Raw genomic sequence first — 22,913 nt, 5'->3', positions numbered from 1 at the left:
CTTATTTTTTCCCTTCATCCCTCCCTCCCTCCCTTCCTTCCTTATTTCCTTCCTTCTTTTCTTCCTTACTTCCTTCCTTCTTTCCTTGTTTTCTTCCTTCCTTCCTTCCTTCCTTCCTTCCTTCCTTCCTTCCTTCCTTCCTTCCTTCCTTCCTTCCTTCCTTCCTTCCTTCCTTCCTTCCTTCCTTCCTTCCTTCCTTCCTTCCTTCCTTCCTCTTTTCTCCCTTCCTTCCTTCCTTCCTTCTTCCCTTCCTCTTTTCTCCCTTCCTTCCTTCCTTCCTTCCTTCCTTCCTTCCTTCCTTCCTTCCTTCCTTCCTTCCTTCCTTCCTTCCTTCCTTCCTTCCTTCCTTATTTTTTCCCTTCCTCCCTCCCTCCCTCAGTTCCTTCCTTCCTTCTTTTTTCCCTTCCTTCTTTCCTTCCTTCCTTCTTCCCTTCCTCCTTCCTTCTTTCCTTGTTTTCTCCCTTCCTTCCTTCTTTCCTTCCTTCCTTCCTTCCTTCCTTCCTTCCTTCCTTCCTTCCTTCCTTCCTTCCTTATTTTTTCCCTTCATCCCTCCCTCCCTCCCTTCCTTCCTTATTTCCTTCCTTCTTTTCTTCCTTACTTCCTTCCTTCTTTCCTTGTTTTCTTCCTTCCTTCCTTCCTTCCTTCCTTCCTTCCTTCCTTCCTTCCTTCCTTCCTTCCTTCCTTCCTTCCTTCCTTCCTTCCTTCCTTCCTTCCTTCCTTCCTTCCTTCCTTCCTTCCTTCCTTCCTTCCTTCCTTCCTTCCTTCCTTCTTTCCTTCCTTCTTTCCTTCTTTTCATTCTTCCTTCCTTCTTCTCTTCCTCCTTCCTTGACCTGAAGACAGCACAAGGGTTAATGGACAGCTCAGCTGAAAACAGCCGTGGAAAAATTAAGAGAGTGAACTTCCTTTTAATACTTTATGTTTTTTTTTAAAAAAGGGCTGAAATTGGGGAGGACTCTGGGAGTGAGAGGGAAGAAATGAGAGTGTGGTTGCTTTGCTCATCCTCCGTCCTCCGTGTGGAGTCGTCTCTGAACAAACACTGTAATCCAAGTATGAACAGTGCTGTGGATCCAGCTCTTTGTGTACCTTCAGCGAGGTCAGACGTCATACTACTGCAGTGCATACATGCCCATGGGGAAACCCTGTGCATGCACATTTCAGAGATTACACTGCAGCACAGCAGCTATTACTGGCCCACTACCCACCCCCAGTCTCCAGGCTCGGCTGCCAAGTCATACACTCTGCACCCCGTGTACTTTTCACTGGCTGTGAATAAATAATGTCAGGGAGGTATTCAGAGCACAGGGCAGTAAAATACTAGGACTCGCTTTACTGTCTTTGTTCATGACGAATTTTCAGAGTATTTATTACAGCTAATGCAGACAAAGCAGATTAGCATAGGCATTTTCTTCTTCTAGTTTCAACAGCAGCAACCATCTTGCTATCATCGTTTTTTCTTCTCCTTTTTTTTTTTTTGCACCACGTCTGTACCACCCCTGAGGGAAATATACGGCTAATTAGCTGCCAAATGTTTCACACTGTTGACCAGCTTTTTGTAAACTGTAAAACCAAAGACTGGAAACAAATCACATTAAACTCAACAGAGAGCAGTGAATGTAATACAGGAGCTTTACAGCAGCCGGCGATGACTGACTGTTCTTCCGCAGCAAAACGGTTGTATTTTATATGACCTCAGCTTCCAAAAGTGGAGCAGCCCGCCAGGTGAATTTTTGAAAGTGAATAAGAAATTAACTTTACATGATATTTCTGCAGAAAAAGTCTGTAAATCCCCAAAAGTACTCTCCAGACACTGCCCGATAAATTATTCAGCCCTTCTTTTACAACGAAACCAGCAAATTTGCAAAGTACCGTAAAACCATTGCTTGACAATATTACCATCATAGTTTCTGAAGCCGCGGGAGACTTCCTGTCAGAGGTGTGAAACTATCAGGATGTTTCCCATCATTTAACCCGGTGACCTAAAGATGGAGGTGGCAGCAGGGTGCACTGACAAGGTACTGCTGTCTAAGTGTTCATGTGCAATCTCTGGATGATTTCCTGTGACACTGAGGATGGGAAAGGTCCACGGCCGAGAAAATTGTTGTAATACTGATAATACTAAATGAGTGGTATTTCAAAACTAGTACCGATGAAAACTACACCTTCTGACACATGGAAAAAGCTCAAAAGGAGAGACAAATTCCTGTATCTGGCAGTACTGGCGAGCCTCAGTTGTGTTACAACAGTGCCCCCTTGTGGAGAATTAAATCAGCATTTATCCAAGTCTTGGCTCATTCTTCTAAATATTAAATCATTAGTCTTTAAGAATAACCCTGCAATGGACTGAGACTGACAAAAAGGGTACTGATGGATGTATATTTGCAGCACAAATATATATTCATTTTCTATCATAAAATACAAAGGTCCTATGGAACAGAAAACAAAAGCAACAGCAGAAATCAGACAATTTTCCCACAGCCAATTGACTGTAAAAAACGGAAGAAATGTGTGTGTGCAAATGCATGAAATTAATGCAAAACACGTCCTTTCATTTTACATGTTAAGGGATTGAACTTCAGGCGAAATGCTGCAGGATTTAAATGACGGTTACACTTATAGGCACGGCGGAAAATGTTAGCACCCACACCAATTCAGCTGAGAATGATGACAAGTCTGTGGCCGCTATGAGATAAGAAATAAAAGACAAAAACTGAAATAATTAAAGTGAATACTATTTAAAAATGACAAGCGATAAACATTTCAGTGAATCAAAGAGATTGGTCATGTACAAACAGATAAATACTTGAACTTCTGTTCTTTTTATGGTAATGTAGTGTTTGTTAGTGGTGATTATACATTTACTGCCATTTTCTGAGGCTATTTAAATGTTTTCTATTTTGTTGAGCAGTAAAAAGTCGTGTGGTGAGAGGTAATAATTATAATAGACTTTGTATTTTGCAGGTTAAAAAAAACTACAACACAGGAGCCTTTCGCTGATGCTTTAACAGCCTTGGCAGAAGTGCACGTGTACATGGTCTTGTTGACTTGTGTTCATTTAAAAAGAGATTGAACAGAAATGTCATGTCGAAAGTCTGAGCAACTGTGACTTGTCGAGAGACATTTTGCCCAAAATTGCTGATCAGAGATAAGTGCTGGGAGGAGGGAGGTAATGGGGACGGAAAATGGGAAAGGACAGAGCAAAATGCAGAGGTTGGAGGAGACCTCTACAAAATGATGGCCGAGCCGATTCCAGTGATAGAAAAAGGTTGTAGCCTGTGATTAGGAAAGGAGGATGAAAGGAGTCAGAGGAAGGAGAGTAGAGCTAGAGCGTGAGTGGAGTTGATTGGTTTCCATGGAAACTGGTTATGAGGCGTGCAGGGCTCAATAAAGGAACGGGTCATTCCGTCACCACAAACACAAATGAACCTGAGGGGGTCAAGGGACGTGTTTGATGGATGATGCAGCACACATAAAGACTTATTTACAAAATTGTTCCAGAGAATTTGCACGTTTCTTTGTTGAGAGGGATATACAATAATATGTATTTGAGCTTCGGGTTATTGTGAGTGGACTCAAAAACAAAACATCAATGAATACTGAGAGGTTTCTGGAGCATCACCATTGCTTCACTTATTGATCAGATTCTTCAATTTTCCTCACACTTTATCCAGCCTGCTTTCACCAAAGGTTCTAATCTTTCATGCATCACTCACAAATGTATCATTTGAAGTAATATTATTTGTTATATTATTTGTTATATTATAATCAGAGGTGTCAAGGTAACGAAGTACAAATACTTTGTTAACTTACTTAAGTAGACATTAAGTAGACATTTTGGTTATCTATACTTCACTGGAGTAATTATTTTTCAGACGACTTTTTACTTTTACTCCTTACATTTTCACGCAATTATCTGTACTTTTTTACTCCTTACATTTTAAAAACAGCCTCGTTACTCTATTTCATTTCGGCCTTTAATAAAAACTATCCAATTAAATTGCTCCATCCGGATAGAGTGAATTTGGTTGTGGTTGTTTCAGATGTTCTTGTCCAGTTTTGTTCTTACATCCGTTCCCTCAGATTCCTGCAACTAAACTTGGATGTACATTCCAATAAAGGTTAGGATAAATGATAACATGCCTCTGAAGTTTGACTTTTTGCACCATTACAATACTTATAGGCAACTAGTCATCATATCTCCTGCTCTCTGAAACACATGTTAATGCTCAATAGTACACATATATGGTTCTTTAATATATTTGCATTATACTAAGATACATTCATTTTCACTGGCTTTTGTCCTTAATGGCTTTTTTCCCCCTTACATTACTTTTAATTTTATACTTTAAGTAGTTTTGAAACCAGTACTTTTATACTTTTACTTGAGTAAAAAACTTGAGTTTATACTTCAACTTCTACAGGAGTATTTTTAAACTCTAGTATCTATACTTCTACCTGAGTAATGAATGTGAATACTGAAGACACCTCTGATTATAATTCATTAAAATATAATATTATTTTAATGAATTAGTTCTAACCTAATTTAATGTATTTGGCTCATTAATTACAAAATAATCCAGCATAGACTGGGATAAAGAACCCCCCCCCCCCCTAAATTGATTACCCATGTTCCACTGATCAGCAGTCACAACAGTGTCTCCTTAAACTCTGGGATTTATATTATATACAGTAGTAAGGCTCTGGAGTGTAACTTCATTTATTGACATCACTAACTACTAAAGCTACTCGTGGTAAATAACAGTCTTTTTTAAAACAGTGAAACTGTTCACTGGTTAATCCCATCAACCCAGGATTTACACATGTACACTGCAAAAACTCTAAATCTTACCAGGAATATTTGTCTTATTTCTAGTTAAAATGTCTCATTTTTAGTCAAAAAATCTCATTACACTTAAAAAAAGAGTCATTGCCAGAAATTAACTTGTTATTTGACAAATTTCACCTGTTTCAAGTAAATTTTCACTTGAAATAAGTAGAAAAATCTGCCAGTGGAACAAGATTTATCTTTATTTTTTTTATCTAAAAAAAATCTTGTTCCACTGGCAGATTTTTCTACTTATTTTAAGTGAAAATCTACTTGAAACAGGTGAAAATTGTTGTTTTTTTTCCAGTGATGAGTCTTGTTTTAAGTGTAATGAGATTTTTTGACTAAAAATGAGACATTTTAACTAGAAATAAGACAAATATTGTTAAGATTTTGGGTTTTTGTAGTGTACTGTACCTACATGGAAACATGGCGACACCCATACGGATCTGAACTGCCAGTGAGGTCCGGTTAGGGACGCATCTTTGAGTTCACAACACAAACATAACCTAGTTTTCTGCCCAGTATCGTACATGGATATACACGGATCGTCGCTGTCTTGAAGTGTAATAAAATCTCTCCTGTACTAATTCAGCAGAATGCTGGGAAATAGCCAGAGGTGGATATTAAAAGCGCACACCTCCCTGCTGAAATGACAGTTTTTGAGACATTAAAAATGAAGATTACAACAAATCATTTCAAAACTTTTCCCACCTTGAATGTGACCTATAGTCTGCACAGTTGGATTGACAAACAACCAAATTGTTGGGAGAAATATTTAAAAAATATTTATGCAACCAATAATCTGGTTGCATAAATGTGACAGCATTCAGTCTTCTTGCTGCATCAAAATGATCTTTCTACAGTTTTTCAAGTACACCTGCTATTGAAGATAACTTGAAGATAACTTTTCACACTAAAGCGTTCCTTTTTGTTGACAAGGTATTTCTTTAACTACGGGTGTAAAGCACAAAGAGGTGAGTGTTGTTAGGATTTAAATCACCGGGACGTGGTATCTGGAGCATGATGTGCTCATGGAAAAGGGTAATTTTTTTTCTCTGCAGGTCATGCTTCTTGAAGATGTGCAGACTGTAGCTTAGACACAGGAGGACCACATTTTGTTGTGTAGTCAAATATGACTTACATATGAAATGTAGGGATGTCTGCAAAATGTTAAAATAGATAACAGTAGGTAATATCATTAAATTAGAGGGAAGGTTTATAGATATGAAAGATGGAGATTGTTGTTACGATTACAGATGACAACATCCATGATCAATACTGCTCATGCACAGCAGGGTGGGATTAAATTCATTCATTTGTAATTAGTTTAATTTGGAGAGGCATCACCTCACAACCCCCCGGGCTACAAACATATGGGAAGAATCTTGTGCCAATAGGATGTTAATTTGAATTCTTTATATCTGAAAGTGAATCATTCGATTTGAACCTGGATTGATTGATTGGAATAACTGCCGTTAAAATCTCAATCTGAATGGACTAATTTGAAATTGAATCTAGGGCTGCACGATTCTGGACAAAATGAGAATCACGATTTTTTTGCTTAGAATTGAGATCACGATTCTCTCACGATTTTTTTCCAATATAAAATTTATTGCACTTATTACTTTAACTTTGCAACAGCTGAACAAAAATATAATAACAATAAACATCTCTTGTCTTCTTTACACAAACCTTTGAATCATTTAAACAATAATAACAATTTTGAACAATATTTGTTCCTCCCTGAGTTGAACACCCTTTCAGAAAGGGGACTTGTAACAGATCCTGTAGTTCTGAGGCAACAAATTATTCCTCTGGCTGCTTTTTGCTGTAACAGCTGACATTGAACATAAAAACAATAAACATCTCTCTTGTCTTTAAATAATTTTAACAATAACAATTTTAACAATATTTATGTGCAATATGTGTCAGGTGATGAGAAAGGTAGATGTTTCTCCAAATGTAATCCACAATCATTAACAAAATATAACAATAAAAACATGACAACATGATAGTTGACCATGACAGGACTACAACAACCTAGAACATAGGCCTAGTCCTTTTTTTATGCAGCCATCTTTAAAAAAAAAAAAAAAAAAAAAAAAAAAATTTTTTTTTTTAAATCGTCGTCATTTGGAAATGAGATCGCGTTCAAGCATGAATCGAGATCGCGATTTTTTAACGATTAATCGTGCAGCTCTTGAATCTATTGGTTTGAATGTGCATCACGATAAAATCTAAACTGTATGTCATTCCCTAATTCATCCTCTCTTTTCAGTTCAGTCAAATTCAGTTTTTCTTTTCAATTCTTTGTGCTACACATCCGGGCCCTCGGGTCAGGCAAAACTAGTCGAACACGGATGGGAAGAAGTCGATGTTACGACAGTAAAGTGCTTCACTGTCTCTACCTGGAGGACGGATGTCCAGCGACCAATGGCCCGAGTTATAAATAAAGAGATAAAAGAAATCACAACACATATGACAGGAAGACTAATGTACTGTATGTATTAAAATGATGTTTGCAGAGGCAGCTGCTTGTGTGTCGTCTTTAAAGCTCCAGGTGCGTGATGTTGCAGCTTAAACAGTCTATGGACTTTAGCAGCAGCGGCTGACAGCTCGTGTTTCATCCCACACAAGTAATTATCGGAAATACAACGTGCCCGTTCGTGTACTGGCACACCGGGAGAAACCCCCATGGGGCCACACAGTCACTCCCGGACCCCTAAAGTTGGACAGATATTTGCAGGTTCCAACTTCTGCAGTCAATAACTGTGTAACCACTGAGACACAGACAAGAAGCTACGAGCCAAATGTCAGCAAACCAAGACCTGCTGTAAACTGCAAAAGATGCAGATGTCAATAAGCAACTGGCTGTATGACGCATACTTAGTCTACAAATTGCGATCCCCAAATAAAAATATTCAATAACTTCAGTATCACCAACTGTGTCACCAAAATAAAAGCAGGCAGACACGTTCTGTTGAGGATTTCAATGGCCGATGTCAACCTGTACCTTGGCTTGGCGGTTAGCACTGCTGCCTTCCAGGTTCAATTCCCATTGTCTGTATTGTAACTGGAAGTTTTAAAACAAGAGGTCACTGATCAATCCCAGCATATGAATGAATGTGGGCTCATACATCATTTTCTGTGCAAATAAGATCCCTCAGTTAACCTGAAATGTGTGTTGTGGGAGGAAACTGAAGTCCAGGAATCGTCTCACTGGAAGGCAGCAGTGCTAACCAGGAGGGCTCGGATGTTTGGCACAAAAAATGGATCATAAAAACTGAATTTGGATGGAGATGTGTGAAACTGCAACGTGAGAATGAATTAGGGAACTGAATTTTTCAACAGACACTCACAATCATGTACACAGCTAAATGTAAAGCATTACCAGAACATTTACAATACATGTTTACTTTTAGTTCAAATAATGAAGATAGTGGAAGAAAATGTAATTTTAAACATCTATTTGCCCAAACAACTTTAAAGCAGATTGTTTCTGTTGTTGGAATTAAGTTATGGAATTCATTACATTATGATTTAAAGGGCTGTATAAACATATTTCAGTTTAAAAAGAAATTTAAAGAGAAAAAAATAGCAATGTATGGATGAAATAGTTAAAATTTATAATATATGCGTATGGAGACGGACAATTTATCTTAGATTTTTTAGTTTTTCTTTCTTTGTGATGTTAACTAAGTAATTGTGCAGACCATCTGTTATTATTGTTCAATTTTGTTTTGAGGGAGGGGCAGGTATAGAATAAGATTTTCTTCTCTCTGCTCCTTTCTGGTTATGGAATATGCTTTTGATTGTCATTTTACTTGTTTGTTTTGTTTGCATATTTCCATGATCGGAATAAATAAAAATGAAATTAAATGTAATAGAATGAAATAGAGTTCTGATTTTATCGTGATGCACATTCAAACCAATAGATTCGATGTCAAATTAGTCCGTTCAGATTCAGATTTTAAAAGCAGTTAATCCAATCAATCAATTCCGGTTAAAATCAAATGATTCACATTCAGATATAAATAATTCAAATGCACTTCCTACTGCCACAACACTTACAAACAGGACGTTCACACGTTCAGGACTCCCAGTGCTCTTCTACGGAGCTGAGAGCTTTCAAGCTCCAATGCACGTGCAACTGATACTCAGCCGCCATTGGCTCATCTGCATGTCAGGGCCACGTCTCACTGATAGGTCAATTGCCTTTCACACCGCTTGATTGCCTCACCAGCTCTTGCTCAGTCACAATTTTGTGAATGCTCTGGGACTTCCTGTGCCCTCTGAGTCATCCGTCTGACTGCTCTCCCAAATACAACATGCTTTCTGCAAGTGATGGCACGGTGTGTGTGTGTGTGTGTGTTCTCTCTACCAGATACAATCACCTCTGAGGTTTTCTGTTTAACACGTCCCCAAAAGTGCGGGAGCGTTAAAACCCAGCCTGTCTGACGTGAGACATCCGCAGCCACCTTGATAAATCATGCAGTTCACTTATCAGCTAGGAAATGCTCAACATGCCACAGAGCAACTACAGAAGGAAGGAGCTAATTTACAAATCCTCAGATGACACTGGAACATCGCAGGGTGTGTGACGCTGAGCGAGAATGTCAGTGTTGGAAAGCATGGTCGCTGAGCCGCCCCCCCCCTCCCATTGAGTCTGAAATATTTAGCACTGAGGCTGAGATTGCAGAGGATGTGAGAAGACCAAAGTGCAAAAAAGCTGGAGGCTAAGTAGACGGCCGAATCTCAGAGCCAGAGAAATGTATCCTCACTGAGGAAAGAAGAGCTGACTGTAGAGATGAAACCGAGAGTCATCATCAAAGCTCAGAGAAGTCGCAAATCACCACCGGAAATGATCACGACGTTAAGGTAATGTAGTCGTTTCCGTCTCAGTGTGTCCTTCTAATGTAAATACGTTAGGGAGCTCCTTACCTCCACAAACAGGAAGCAGGGCACGATGGAGCTGCTGCTCTTCACGCCCCCCGGCTTCTCCTCCACCGCCATCCCTCTCTCGGTTTCTCTGAAGCAACCCAGCTTGCCGCCTCCTTATCCTGGAAGAAAAAGAGCAAGTCAGGCGACTCCACTGCCGGTTTAACCACCGTAAACCGGTGGCAGCTCTGGTTCGGATTTTTGTTGGAGCTCAAACATCTGCCTGCATCTGGGGCAATGACGTGATGCCTATATTTTCTGAAAAACAGATTTTTTTTTTCAATTCAAAAAAGGTTTAAATATATAAGAAAATACCATATATATGACCTACCTGTCCCACATATGGACTCACTTGAATTTTACAAAAAATACTAGTTATTTGGATTTTATTGTTGTTTTAAGCGTCAAAATGTCATGTGGTGCAACCGTCCGACCATGACTCTTGTTTTGAAAACTTTTTTTTAAATCATTCTAAATGTTTTTAAATCAATCTTCTGCCCTATCTGGCATGATTTCTGAAATGTCTTGTTGTGTGTATTTCCATCATAATATACAAACAAAGTTTTACTGATGTCCATTTTATGAAATATCATGTGGTGCGACCATTAAAATAACCATTTTTGTATAATACTGAAAACTTGTAAAAAAAAAGATGTCAAGATGTTAAGGAAATTAATTTATTTTAATATGAATCATGGCTGCACCACATTAACTTTTTTAAGGCTAGTGCCAATTCATCTTGACAAAAAACTCAAAAAATTGACCTGTTGAAAATCCTTATTCGTCATTGACCCATCTACGGCCTGTCTCTCCTCCAACCCGACGCACAGCTGTATCTGCCATTAAAAAAGGCTGTATTAAAGAGCAAAGAAAACCTTTGGTTTTTACTATAAAACATAGCACGACTTAATAGCACACCTTATTCTTGACTGGGCTCATCATTTATCCATAAATCTGCTACTGCACATGTAGAAACTGGTCATTTTTCATACACAACTCTCTCAGCCGTGCATAGCCTATATCTCCATGGCACAGGAAATGGAGACAGAATAACAAGAACAACCAAAGAAAAAGCAAGACATTTCTTTTAAACTCTGATTTCTAATATGATCTGAACGGTATTTGACCTGTTGTGTTTTGTCCACTTCATTTCATTCAATCCACCCGTCTGTTTATTTCAGTAACACATTAAAGTAAATGTTGGCAGGCATACAGGAAAGCTTTTACCACGTTGTAATGTTGCTATTTTTTATTAATCTGGGATCAAGGATTGCACATGATGAAGATTTTCAACCTTTATTTTGTCCCATTCTTCACACAAACACTGCCGGAGCTAAAGGTGGTCAACAGCATCTTGCCTTTACTTGCTGTTTGTAGTTTAAAAATGTTCCACAAACTCACTGTTGGGAACATGAGCGGACCGCGGGCCGACAACATCACTACCCACATCCTCTTCTTTCTCCTTGAATGTACTCTGTGGTTTTAGATGCCCCTGTAAAAGATTTCCTCTGGAAAGGAGCACATGATGCTCTGAAATCTCAACATGCTTCTCAGTATTCATGCGTCTAAACGACCTCTTGCTTGGACACTGGTGCAACCTCACACCATCACCCAGCCGGAGGTTTTGCAGCAGCTGCTGAGAACAGTCTGGATAGTCTTGTTTGTCTTTGTTCTGAAGCATACAAAATGTTGAAAGAGCCATATTGGACCAAAAACACAAAAAATATGTCTGGAGCCACAAAAAAATAAGTCTTGTATAAGCCTAAAGCCTGAATTATGGTTCTGCGTTAACTCGACGCAGAGCCTACGGCGTAGGGTACGCGGCGACGCGTACCCTACGCCGTAGGCTCTGCATTGGTGTAACGCGGAACCTTAAATCAGCCTTTAAAATGAAGACAACCCATGCTGCATGTATTTGTTTTTCATTATGCACTTCGAGAAAAAAGTCGAAATGTTGAGAAAAAAGTCAAAATGTTGAGAAGAAGTCAAAATTTCTAGAAAAAAGTCGAAATGTCGAGATTAATGTTGAAGTACAATCTCGAGAAAAACTTTCTAGAAAAGAGTCGAGAAAAAAGTTAAAATTTTGAGAAAAAAGTCGAAATGTTGAAATTAAAAAAGAAAGGAAAAAGGAAGAAAAAAGGGAAAAAAGAAAAAAAGGGAAAAAAGAAGAAAAAAAAGAAAAAAATGGAAAAAAAGAAAAGAGAAGAAAAGAGAAGAAAAAAAGGGGGAGAAGAAGGAAAAAAAAAGGTCAAACATTTTTGAAAAAGCTCCAAAGAGCCACTAGGGCGGCTCTAAAGGAGGGGTTGCCGACCCCTCCTTTAGACTCAGAAATTCCTCCACATTCATTGAATATTGTTAAATGATCATTTACACTGCAGAATGAGAAATATGCTAACACCTTAGGATCCTTTGTTTTAAATAACACAATCATTTTAGTGTATACCTCTTTATACGTTGGTGTGCTGCTCCTTGAATGATGCTCTGCATTGGCTTCATGCCAAACATACTTTTTACACTTAAGATCAAAGACGTGAGCCTGGTTTTTCTTTGGTGTTGCTGTTGGCGTCTCTGAGGCCTCCCAGAACCTCACATCTCCTCGCCCTCACATCAGGATCGGTTCGTCCTGACCTTTGCAATGTCTCTGTGATGCCTCACTTTCTCCACTCACTGACTTTGGACAGTGCTCTGCAGAACATTCAGTGCCTTTGATATTCTTTTATTTTGAAGTTTCCAACTTTTTATGGTCCATGGCTCCCAGCAGAATATTCATGCAAATATCACAGCGGCAGCTGACTTTTTATCTGATTTTACTTTACTTACTTTAATTGATGGTGTGTGACACGTACAGGCCTTTCTGTAGTTAGGATGATGTTTTTTTTTGTTTCTTATCTTATTTTAAATGTTCTTATTTTGTTCCTTTGAATTATTATAATGGAAAATCACATCAATGATATGACAATCTGGACATTTGCTGCTTATTATTATTGTCAGTTTTATATTTTCACTTTAAAAACCCTGTTATTTCTTAAGGATGTCTGGAGCGTGGGTTTCTATTCTTCACAATTGCTGGCAGCTGGATTCTGGTATATTTGTACAAAGCCAGAATACAAACGTCCCCTTGTAAACAGTCCTTGCTGAACTATGGCTCATAAGCATATGTCTAAAGATTTTTATAATATTCCCTTATATTATGTCTGTGGTACATTGCCCTTTGCTTTTTCTGAAATTCACACAGCAGTGTGGCGATAGCTGCCCGGATAAAAACACAAAAACACAGCGCCAACAGTGCCCTCCAAGCACAGTCATCACACGTGTTTTGTTCCCCAGAATTTGTAAAGGTTAGCGCCATTCTGTTGGTTGGCAGTATGCAGTCGTGCGCTGCAGAGCTCTCCTCCTCCTAATTCCTTCATTGCTGCTGCAAAGAGCCGGCGGGATGAATAAAGCATAAAGCCAGATTCTCAGCAGCCCTAAGAAACACCACTATGCGCCAACCAAGAGGGAGCTGGCTGAACTTGTGTTTGTGTGCGTACAGCCGCGTGTACTGTATGTGTAAATAAATAACTATTTCTAGTTGTGAGAGTTGGGTGAACAAGAATGGGCCCCAGGTACTGAAAACAAAACAAAACAGGGAGAACAGGAGAAACAACGGGAAGAACGGTTTCAGTCTTCTCTTTTCAAGAGGTGGCTTGAACTTTTAATTTGTGTTTCATTGCGTTGGTGTAGGGTAGAGGAAAGAGGCTCTCGCCCACAATCTGGACCATTAGCGAAAGGAGGAATGAGTTGGTGGTGGCCGTCTCCCTGCAGATGCAAAATGCCTCAGAAGCCCTGAGATGAGGAAATGTAGTGATTAATATCTGATGAGTGGAGCAGCAAGCCACAAATGATTTCTCCAAAAGAATGGGAAAAGCTGAAATGACATTTCCCTGGGGTATATTCATATTTTTGTGCTAGCCCACCAGTTATAACTGAATTATTCTCACACATATTCTGTGTTGATTTTGGATACAAGTCTCCTGCTTAATTAGTGTGGAAAAATCTGTCCACTGCTCACTCTGCAGAATGTTGAAAGGTACTAGGTACTCTACATCTGCATGCTGCATGCTGCATGCTGCAAGCTGAAGCTGCAAGCTGCTTTGTGCTTGTTCTTTAACCCTTGTACTGTCTTTGGGTCAAAATGACCTAATTCTCCTGTCCTTCTTTCCTCCTGCTCTCTCCTTCCTTCTCTCTTCCTCTTTTCTCCCTTCCTTCCTTCTTTCCATCCTTCCTTCCTTCCTCCCTTCCTTCCTTCTTTTCTCCCCTTGTACATTCTTTCCTTGTTTTCTCCTTTCCTTCCTTCATTCTTTTTCCCCTTCCTTCCTTCCTTCCTTCCTTCCTTCCTTCCTTCCTTCCTTCCTTCCTTCCTTCCTTCCTTCCTTCCTTCCTTCCTTCCTTCCTTCCTTCCTTCCTTCCTTCCTTCCTTCCTTCTTTTCTCCCTTCCTTCCTTCTTTTCTTCTCCCTTCCTTCCTTCCTTCCTCCCTTCCTTCCTTATTTTCTCCCCTTGTACATTCTTTCCTTGTTTTCTCCTTTCCTTCCTTCATTCTTTTTTCCCTTCCTTCCTTCCTTCCTTCCTTCCTTCCTTCCTTCCTTCCTTCCTTCCTTCCTTCCTTCCTTCCTTCCTTCCTTCCTTCCTTCCTTCCTTCCTTCCTTCTTTTCTCCCTTCCTTCCTTCTTTTCTTCTCCCTTCCTTCCTTCTTTTCTTCTCCCTTCCTTCCTTCCTTCCTTCCTTCCTTCCTTCCTTCCTTCCTTCCTTCCTTCCTTCCTTCCTTCCTTCCTTCCTTCCATCTTTTCTTCTCCTACCTTCCTTATTTTCTTCTCCCTTCCTTCCTTCCTTCCTTCCTTCCTTCCTTCCTTCCTTCCTTCCTTCCTTCCTTCCTTCCTTCCTTCCTTCCTTCCTTCCTTCCTTCCTTCCTTCCTTCCTTCCTTCCGTCTTTTCTCCCTTCCTTCCTTCCGTCTTTTCTTCTCCTTCCTTCCTTCCTTCCGTCTTTTCTTCTCCTTCCTTCCTTCCGTCTTTTCTTCTCCTTCCTTCCTTCCTTCCTTCCTTCCTTCCTTCCTTCCTTCCTTCCTTCCTTCCTTCCTTCCTTCCTTCCTTCCTTCCTTCCTTCCTTCCTTCCTTCCTTCCTTCCTTCCTTCCTTCCTTCCTTCCTTCCTTCCTTCCTTCCTTCCTTCCTTCCTTCTTTCTTTCTTTCTTTCTTTCCTTCCTTCCTTCCTTCCTTCCTTCCTTCCTTCCTTCCTTCCTTCCTTCCTTCCTTCCTTCCTTCCTTCCTTCCTTCCTTCCTTCCTTCCTTCCTTCCTTCCTTCCTTCCTTCCTTCCTTCCTTCCTTCTTTCCTTCTTCCCTTCCTCCTTCCTTGACCTGAAGACAGCACAAGGGTTAAGGCTCCATTCAAACCTGGATCTAAATGCATCCAGAGAAATCAAGACCACAAGTGTCCAGCAAATAAACACACACATCACGTTTGATAGCGAAACACCCAATGTCTATGATATTTTTAACCACCAAAGGCAGAAACTGAAAATAGACTGAAATGACAATACAAAAGGTTTTTATTTTTAATTTGTGTTCAACAATACAACGTTACTGTATTTTAAAAAAGAGTCTCCATGCTGATGTGTGCAAACGTTACACGTATTTCCCCATCAGCGTAACGTCTGTGGACTCTATGGGTGCTAGAATGCAGCAGCCCATGAAGGGAGGAACGCAGGCAGATGCAGATGCAGAGACGGAGCAGAGCAAATGGGGTTGAAGAGCAGAGAGACGAGATCAGAAGAAGCAGAGAAGAGCATGCAGGTAAAAAGGGACACAGAGGGAATAAAATTAGGCTGTGTGGGTTAAGACATTACCGGTAATTGTAATTCTGAGTAATGTTTATTCCATTAAAGTGGTTGGTTATCCATAATAAGTCTATGCAGTAAGACCATCAGCTGCTGATGCTCACCCACACAGTTAGTGGCAATTAGTGCTGTAAAAGCTATTGTTATGTCATGTAGAATATAATGAAATCAACATGATGAAACAGGGGTGGGGGGAAGTAGTTCTTTGAGAAAGACTGTAAAATATGTTACATTTGTGGCTCTACAACGCCTTATACACAGGGCTGCACATAATTATTTTGGTCTGGTGCTCAGAGGAGCCCCTGGATATGTGACTTGGGCCTCCAAAAACGCGGTGACCCGTCTCGCCGGATCGATAAAAGAGGGATGCAGGAATAAGTTATAGGCAAAATGATATTTATTCACTTATAAAGATGAATGGCTCAATATGGTCCTTTACAAAGTTAATTTATTTCCATAATTCAACTAGAATATGGTGTAACAGTTAATTTATTTCAATAATTCAACTAGAATATGGTGTAAAAGTTAATTTATTTCAATAATTCAACTACAATATGGTGTAAAAGTTAACTTATTTCAATAATTCAACTAGAATATGGTGTAAAAGTTAACTTATTTCAATAATTCAACTAGAATATGGTGTAAAAGTTAATTTATTTCATTAATTCAACTAGAATATGGTGTAAAAGTTAATCTATTTCAATAATTCAACTTAAAAGGTGAAACTAATATATTACCTAGATTACATGCAAAGCAAGATATGTTGAACCTTTTATTTGTTATAATTTTGATGATGGAATTGTTTATTGATTTCATAAAATATTTTCTCTAATTTATTTTTTATTTGGGGTTTTCATAAACTTTGAGCCATAATCAGAGAGCAGCGTCTTGCTGGTGCAGCAAACTGCCGCACGCAGTGACGGACGCTGGCTGATTTATGGTTCCGCGTTGCACCAACGCAGAGCTTACGGGGTAGGATACGCGGGACCGCGAACGTATGGTGCACGTCGCCGCGTAACATCATGCAGCCACTTCTCGGCGAACACACGTTTTCCGTTTCTATCCACGGGTAGTGGTTCACTTTGGCGTCTCTTTGTAGTTGGTGGCGGTGGAACGCCAAAATAATTACTTAATGGCGCTTGCTTCTTGGACATTTTGACGAGACGTGTCGGGGTTTGTTCAGTAAAGCCGATCCTTACCTCTCTTCCTCCCCAACGAGCATGGAGGGGGAGTAAGGACGCGCTGTGATTGGCCAGTACTAACTTTGAGTGGCGGTTCTGGGGAAAAGCTCTCCCAATAGATTTTTTAATATTAGTATTCTGGTCTGGCCATAACCAATAATATGAGCCCCAGCTGTTGGTACGCAAAGGCGCTTCGCAGCACAAGATTGACAGCGCACTGTGGATTTTGACGGCGCATGCGCTCTGGCGGCCCACTTATGTGCAGCCCTGCTTATACAGGACTGTCTCAAAAAATTGAGAATATTGTGATAAAGTTCTTTATTTTCTGTAATGCAATTAAAAAAACAAAAATGTCATACATTCTGGATTCATTACAAATCAACTGAAATATTGCAAGCCTTTTATTATTTTAATATTTCTGATTATGGCTTACAGTTTAAGATTAAGATTCCCAGAATATTCTAATTTTTTGAGATAGGATATTTAAGTTTTCTTAAACTGTAAACCATGATCAGCAATATTAAAATAATAAAAGGCTTGCAATATTTTGGTTGATTTGTAATGAATCCAGAATGTATGACATTTTTGCATTACAGAAAATAAAGGACTTTATCACAATATTCTAATTTTCTGAGACAGTCCTGTAATCAATTAACTTTGCAAATTCTTTATCATTTTCAACAACAGGCAACAAAGTGCTCGGTTTGGTTTCAGGTATGCGGTAACTTGTTGAATATCATTATTGTCGGGATTATGGCTTCGTATGGAGTCTATCAAAGTCTCTTCCTCACATCATACAGTGTGTTGAGTTTTAGACTGATATGCTGAGTCACATTTTCACATTTTAATAATAACACAGACAAGTAAAAAAAATGAGAGGGAGAGAAAAAGGGAGAGGGTGAAAGAAAAGGAGAGAACTAACTATATTTGAACTGGCTATAAAGTTCCCACAAGACAGGAACAAGCAAATCAACCAGACTGCAGAATATGAATTCAATCCTTGAATGTAGCAAACCTTCGGATTGGTTAGCGAGCCACATTTGCTCAGAAACATGACCACCTTTCAATTTCAATGAAATCCTTTCATTTCAAAGTCTTTCAAACATGATGTAAAGTTGAATATATGAACACTGAATGCAAGAAACACTTCTTTTTGGCAGCAGCAGCAGTCATGACATGTTCAATAAGGAGGAGGAAACGCATGAACTTCTACCCCTTAACTCAAAACAATTTTTTCAGAAGCACCCTCATTATTAGATATCAAAAATGTTGACGTATTTAGAAGTTACATACGTTTTTACTAGGGGTGTAACGATACACTAATCTCACGATACGGTACGATACACGATATTGAGGTCACGATAACGATACGATACGATATTATAGCAGTATTTTTTTAACAACCTTGAATGAGGAACATATGACTGGAAAAAATTGTCTTTTATTTGAAAGACACAAAATACAAAACAATGCTGTGTGTTTGCCCTATTGTTAAAGTTTGTAATGCTTTATAACTGTTTAAGTTTTAAAGAGAAAGCCAGGCCAAACATTTTCCACAAACTGAACTAAAAGTAAATGTCAGGTTTGCATTATGCATCTTCAGTTTCATACAAGTACAAATATTTTGCCACAAACTGAATAGTTTCTCTCATGTATGATTTGACTTTTTTCTTTTCTAGAAATTTAACAACTAAAATTCAATAAATAAATAAATACAAGTAAATAAATACATACAATTTTACATCATAAAAAAGATTGATTCATGCTCACCTTATAAGTGTAAGAGGAGATTTATTTTTGTTAAGAAGGTTATTTTGGTAATTCATGGTTCATTATTTTAAAAATATATTCTTTATATTCTGTAAATCAGGGACTATAATTACACTAGTCAGTATATCAGTTGTTAGTATGTTTTAGATTGGGCGGAGTGATACAGCACTAGGTGTTGTGTTGATGTTCTGAAATCCTACGCTGTTGAGCGGACATTGAAGTACACGCAAACTCACGCAGAAGTTGTCCCCTGTTTATCCTATTCACGACCCCAAAAAGGTTTAATTTAATAAGGTAAGGCTTAACTCTACACCAGACGTAATTAAGTAAAGGTTCAGAGCTCAAAACGGGACCGCAAAACGGGACTAGTTTCTTCTGAGCGGAGTAAGATTTTGGTCCGCGCGGTCGCGTCGGATGCGCGTTTCTAGTCAACACAATATATTAATATTAATAACCCAATATCGCGATACAGGTTGTCACCTCCACAACACGTATTGTGACGTTTTTGTATCGCGAAATTTCGTGGCACGATATATTGTTACACCCCTAGTTTTTACACAATTTAACACAGTATAAATATATATTGTACCTGAGAATAAATACCTGAGAATAAATGATCGGATACCGGAAGATTTTTCTACACACATTAGCATACCTATACACACACTACACTACACACCTGTTCACCGGTTGAAGCTTTCAGGTACATCACTGTTTTTTGTATGCTGCTGCCAATTGTCCTTTGCCTGTCCGTAGACTCTCCCACTGGCTGACTTTTATTTATAAATCCATTTTGGGACGTCTCCCTACATATTTGTGCGTGCACATGTGTAGAAACGTCAGCCATTATGAACCTGCGCTCACAGAACTTTATTCAAATGCAGGTCCCGAGAGCCAGAACTGAACTGGGTAAAAAGGCGTTCAAGTTTTCTGCCCCTTCAACCTGGAATGATGAGAGAAAGACTTGAAATTGGTTGATCTAGTTTCCTTGGGTGAATTCAAATCAATTTTAAAACAGAGAAATTAGCTCTCTCGGTTCTTGTGACTGCCCCGTTGTGTAAATTTTACTATTGTTTTACTATTGTTTCCCCAGAATGTGTGACTGACGGTCTGTGTTTGTATGTATTGTTGTATTGTTTTTATGCTGCCATTTTGGCCAGGTCACTCTTGGAAAAGAGGTTTTAATCTCAATGAGTTTTTTTTTTTTTTTTACCTGGTTAGATAAAGGATATATATATATATATATATATATATATATATATATATATATATATATATATATATATATATATATATATATATATATATATATATATATATATATATATATATATTTGTTACTGTTCATATACGTATAGATACACGCATTTCAACAAATCAACAGTAACAAGTATATATATATATATACACCCACAATCATACAAGTCCAGTCCACCCACCAACCCCTCACACAGCAGCCCCCACAAGAACAGGACCAGCACATGGCACCACACCAACACGTTACCCGGGCCCCCCACACCAACACCGCTACCCGGTCCCCCACACCAACACCGTTACCTGGGACTCCCACACCAACACCGTTACCTGGGACTCCCACACCAACACCGTTACCCAGGCCCCCCACAGCAACACCGTTACCTGGGCCCCCCGCACCAACACTGTTACCTGGGACTCCCACACCAACACCGTTACCCAGGCCCCCCACACCAACACCGTTACCTGGGACTCCCACACCAACACCATTACCCGGGACTCCCACACCAACACCGTTACCTGGGACTCCCACACCAACACCATTACCTGGGACTCCCACACCAACACCGTTACCTGGGACTCCCACACCAACACCGCAGGCCCCCCACACCAACACCGTTACCTGGGACTCCCACACCAACACCATTACCTGGGACTCCCACACCAACACCGTTACCTGGGACTCCCACACCAACACCATTACCTGGGACTCCCACACCAACACCGTTACCTGGGACTCCCACACCAACACCATTACCTGGGACTCCCACACCAACACCATTACCTGGGACTCCCACACCAACACCGTTACCTGGGACTCCCACACCAACACCATTACCTGGGACTCCCACACCAACACCATTACCTGGGACTCCCACACCAACACCGTTACCTGGGACTCCCACACCAACACCATTACCTGGGACTCCCACACCAACACCGTTACCTGGGACTCCCACACCAACACCATTACCTGGGACTCCCACACCAACACCATTACCCGGGACTCCCACACCAACACCGCAGGCCCCCCACACCAACACCGTTACCTGGGACTCCCACACCAACACCATTACCTGGGACTCCCACACCAACACCGTTACCTGGGACTCCCACACCAACACCATTACCTGGGACTCCCACACCAACACCGTTACCTGGGACTCCCACACCAACACCATTACCTGGGACTCCCACACCAACACCGTTACCTGGGACTCCCACACCAACACCATTACCTGGGACTCCCACACCAACACCGTTACCCGGGACTCCCACACCAACACCATTACCCGGGACTCCCACACCAACACCATTACCTGGGACTCCCACACCAACACCATTACCTGGGACTCCCACACCAACACCATTACCTGGGACTCCCACACCAACACCATTACCTGGGACTCCCACACCAACACCATTACCTGGGACTCCCACACCAACACCATTACCTGGGACTCCCACACCAACACCGTTACCTGGGACTCCCACACCAACACCATTACCTGGGACTCCCACACCAACACCGTTACCTGGGACTCCCACACCAACACCATTACCCGGGACTCCCACACCAACACCGTTACCCGGGACTCCCACACCAACACCATTACCTGGGACTCCCACACCAACACCGTTACCCGGGACTCCCACACCAACACCATTACCTGGGACTCCCACACCAACACCATTACCTGGGACTCCCACACCAACACCGTTACCCGGGACTCCCACACCAACACCATTACCTGGGACTCCCACACCAACACCATTACCTGGGACTCCCACACCAACACCGTTACCCAGGCCCCCGACACCAACACCCGAGAGCCAGCCCACACATAAACATGCATATATACATACACACACATATAAACATCTATACATATACACATATAGACATATACACATATGTACACTAGGCCTGTGTTGAACAAATTGATTTTGTGATTCTAAATCTACTCTCATATTAATTCCTAAAAATCGATTCGGATGTCTAAAGATCGATTGTTTTTCAGAATTACATACATTACATACGTTCAATGAAGTTCATATTATCTATATTTATTGTTTGGTTTTTTATGTTATTGAACACACGGTTTGTCATGACATACTTGAAAAATGGGTGCTTCATGGCAAGCTGTGTCTGGTGACAGAATAAATGAGCTATAATGATTTGTTTACTGCATGAGCTGTTGCAATTTCTTTTTTTTTATCACTTTAAATGGATATTGAAAGTTATTTATTTCTTAGTTATTTCACAATATTATTGTGAAATTATTATTCCACTAGTTAAGTTACAGTTTTACAACATTTTTACAACAGCTCAAAAAACATTTTTAATAACACTAACCCAAATCAATATCTGATCAAATTGAATCGGATCGAATCAAATCCTAATGATCAATTCTGAATCTTAAGAATCAGAGTCGAATCAATTCTTGACATTTGAATCGATACCCAGCCCTAATGTACACATATAAACATACAGATATGTACACATACATACACATATAAACATACAGATATGTACACATACATACACATATAAACATACAGACGTATACACATCCTACCCATCCTTTCAGCAAACTGTTAAGGTGTCAAGAAGATCCTTTTTGAAGCATGACCACAGTGACTATGTTGAACTGTCAGCTAATAAAACCTGCAGTCCTAAAAACAGCCAACTCAAAAGGTCCTGAATATTTTGAGAGGCCCTGTAAATCAAATAGAGCAGCATTGTTTATAAAAATTGGGGACTAAAGCCCCTTTTACGTTCCCAGTTGCCCCATGTTTATTCCCACAAATAGTGTTTTGCATGTCCTTTTTCCATCAACTGACTGAAGGTCGGGTGTGGAGCTGCCCCCTCACTAACCTTCCTCCAGGGGTGCACATAAACACAAGTCTGGGCTGATGCAAATAGGTTGGCACAGGATGGTGAGGGGGGCCGCTAGCCCCTCAACCTCAAAGCCAAGGACGCCATAAACTGGCACATTAAGGGAACAGTAAAAGATGCTCCATTGTTGGAGCAGCTGGCCACTGAACTCTCAGACTACATTTTTGCAAGAAACAAA

The 22,913-nt window shown here is 40.1% G+C and overlaps 1 protein-coding gene and 1 pseudogene across 3 annotated transcripts in view; one reads left to right on the top strand and one right to left on the bottom strand.

Moving 5' to 3' along the window:
* Positions 1 to 9,879, bottom strand: part of plppr2a (phospholipid phosphatase related 2a) — an 80,907-nt gene extending 71,028 nt beyond the window's left edge. For all 3 annotated transcript variants that reach the window (XM_061711589.1, XM_061711590.1, XM_061711591.1), the window contains exon 1: positions 9,767 to 9,879. In XM_061711589.1, coding sequence (XP_061567573.1) covers positions 9,767 to 9,838 — 72 coding nt within the window. In that variant the 5' untranslated portion in view covers positions 9,839 to 9,879. The remainder of the gene's footprint in view (positions 1 to 9,766) is intronic.
* A 2,021-nt stretch (positions 9,880 to 11,900) lies between these two features.
* LOC133421573 (nucleolar protein 58-like) overlaps positions 11,901 to 22,913 on the top strand; it is a 254,014-nt pseudogene continuing 243,001 nt past the window's right edge.

This window comes from Cololabis saira, chromosome 21, assembly GCF_033807715.1.
Source record: "Cololabis saira isolate AMF1-May2022 chromosome 21, fColSai1.1, whole genome shotgun sequence".
In the NCBI taxonomy this organism is placed as follows: domain Eukaryota; kingdom Metazoa; phylum Chordata; class Actinopteri; order Beloniformes; family Belonidae; genus Cololabis; species Cololabis saira.
This window is presented reverse-complemented; position numbering and strand designations above follow the sequence as displayed.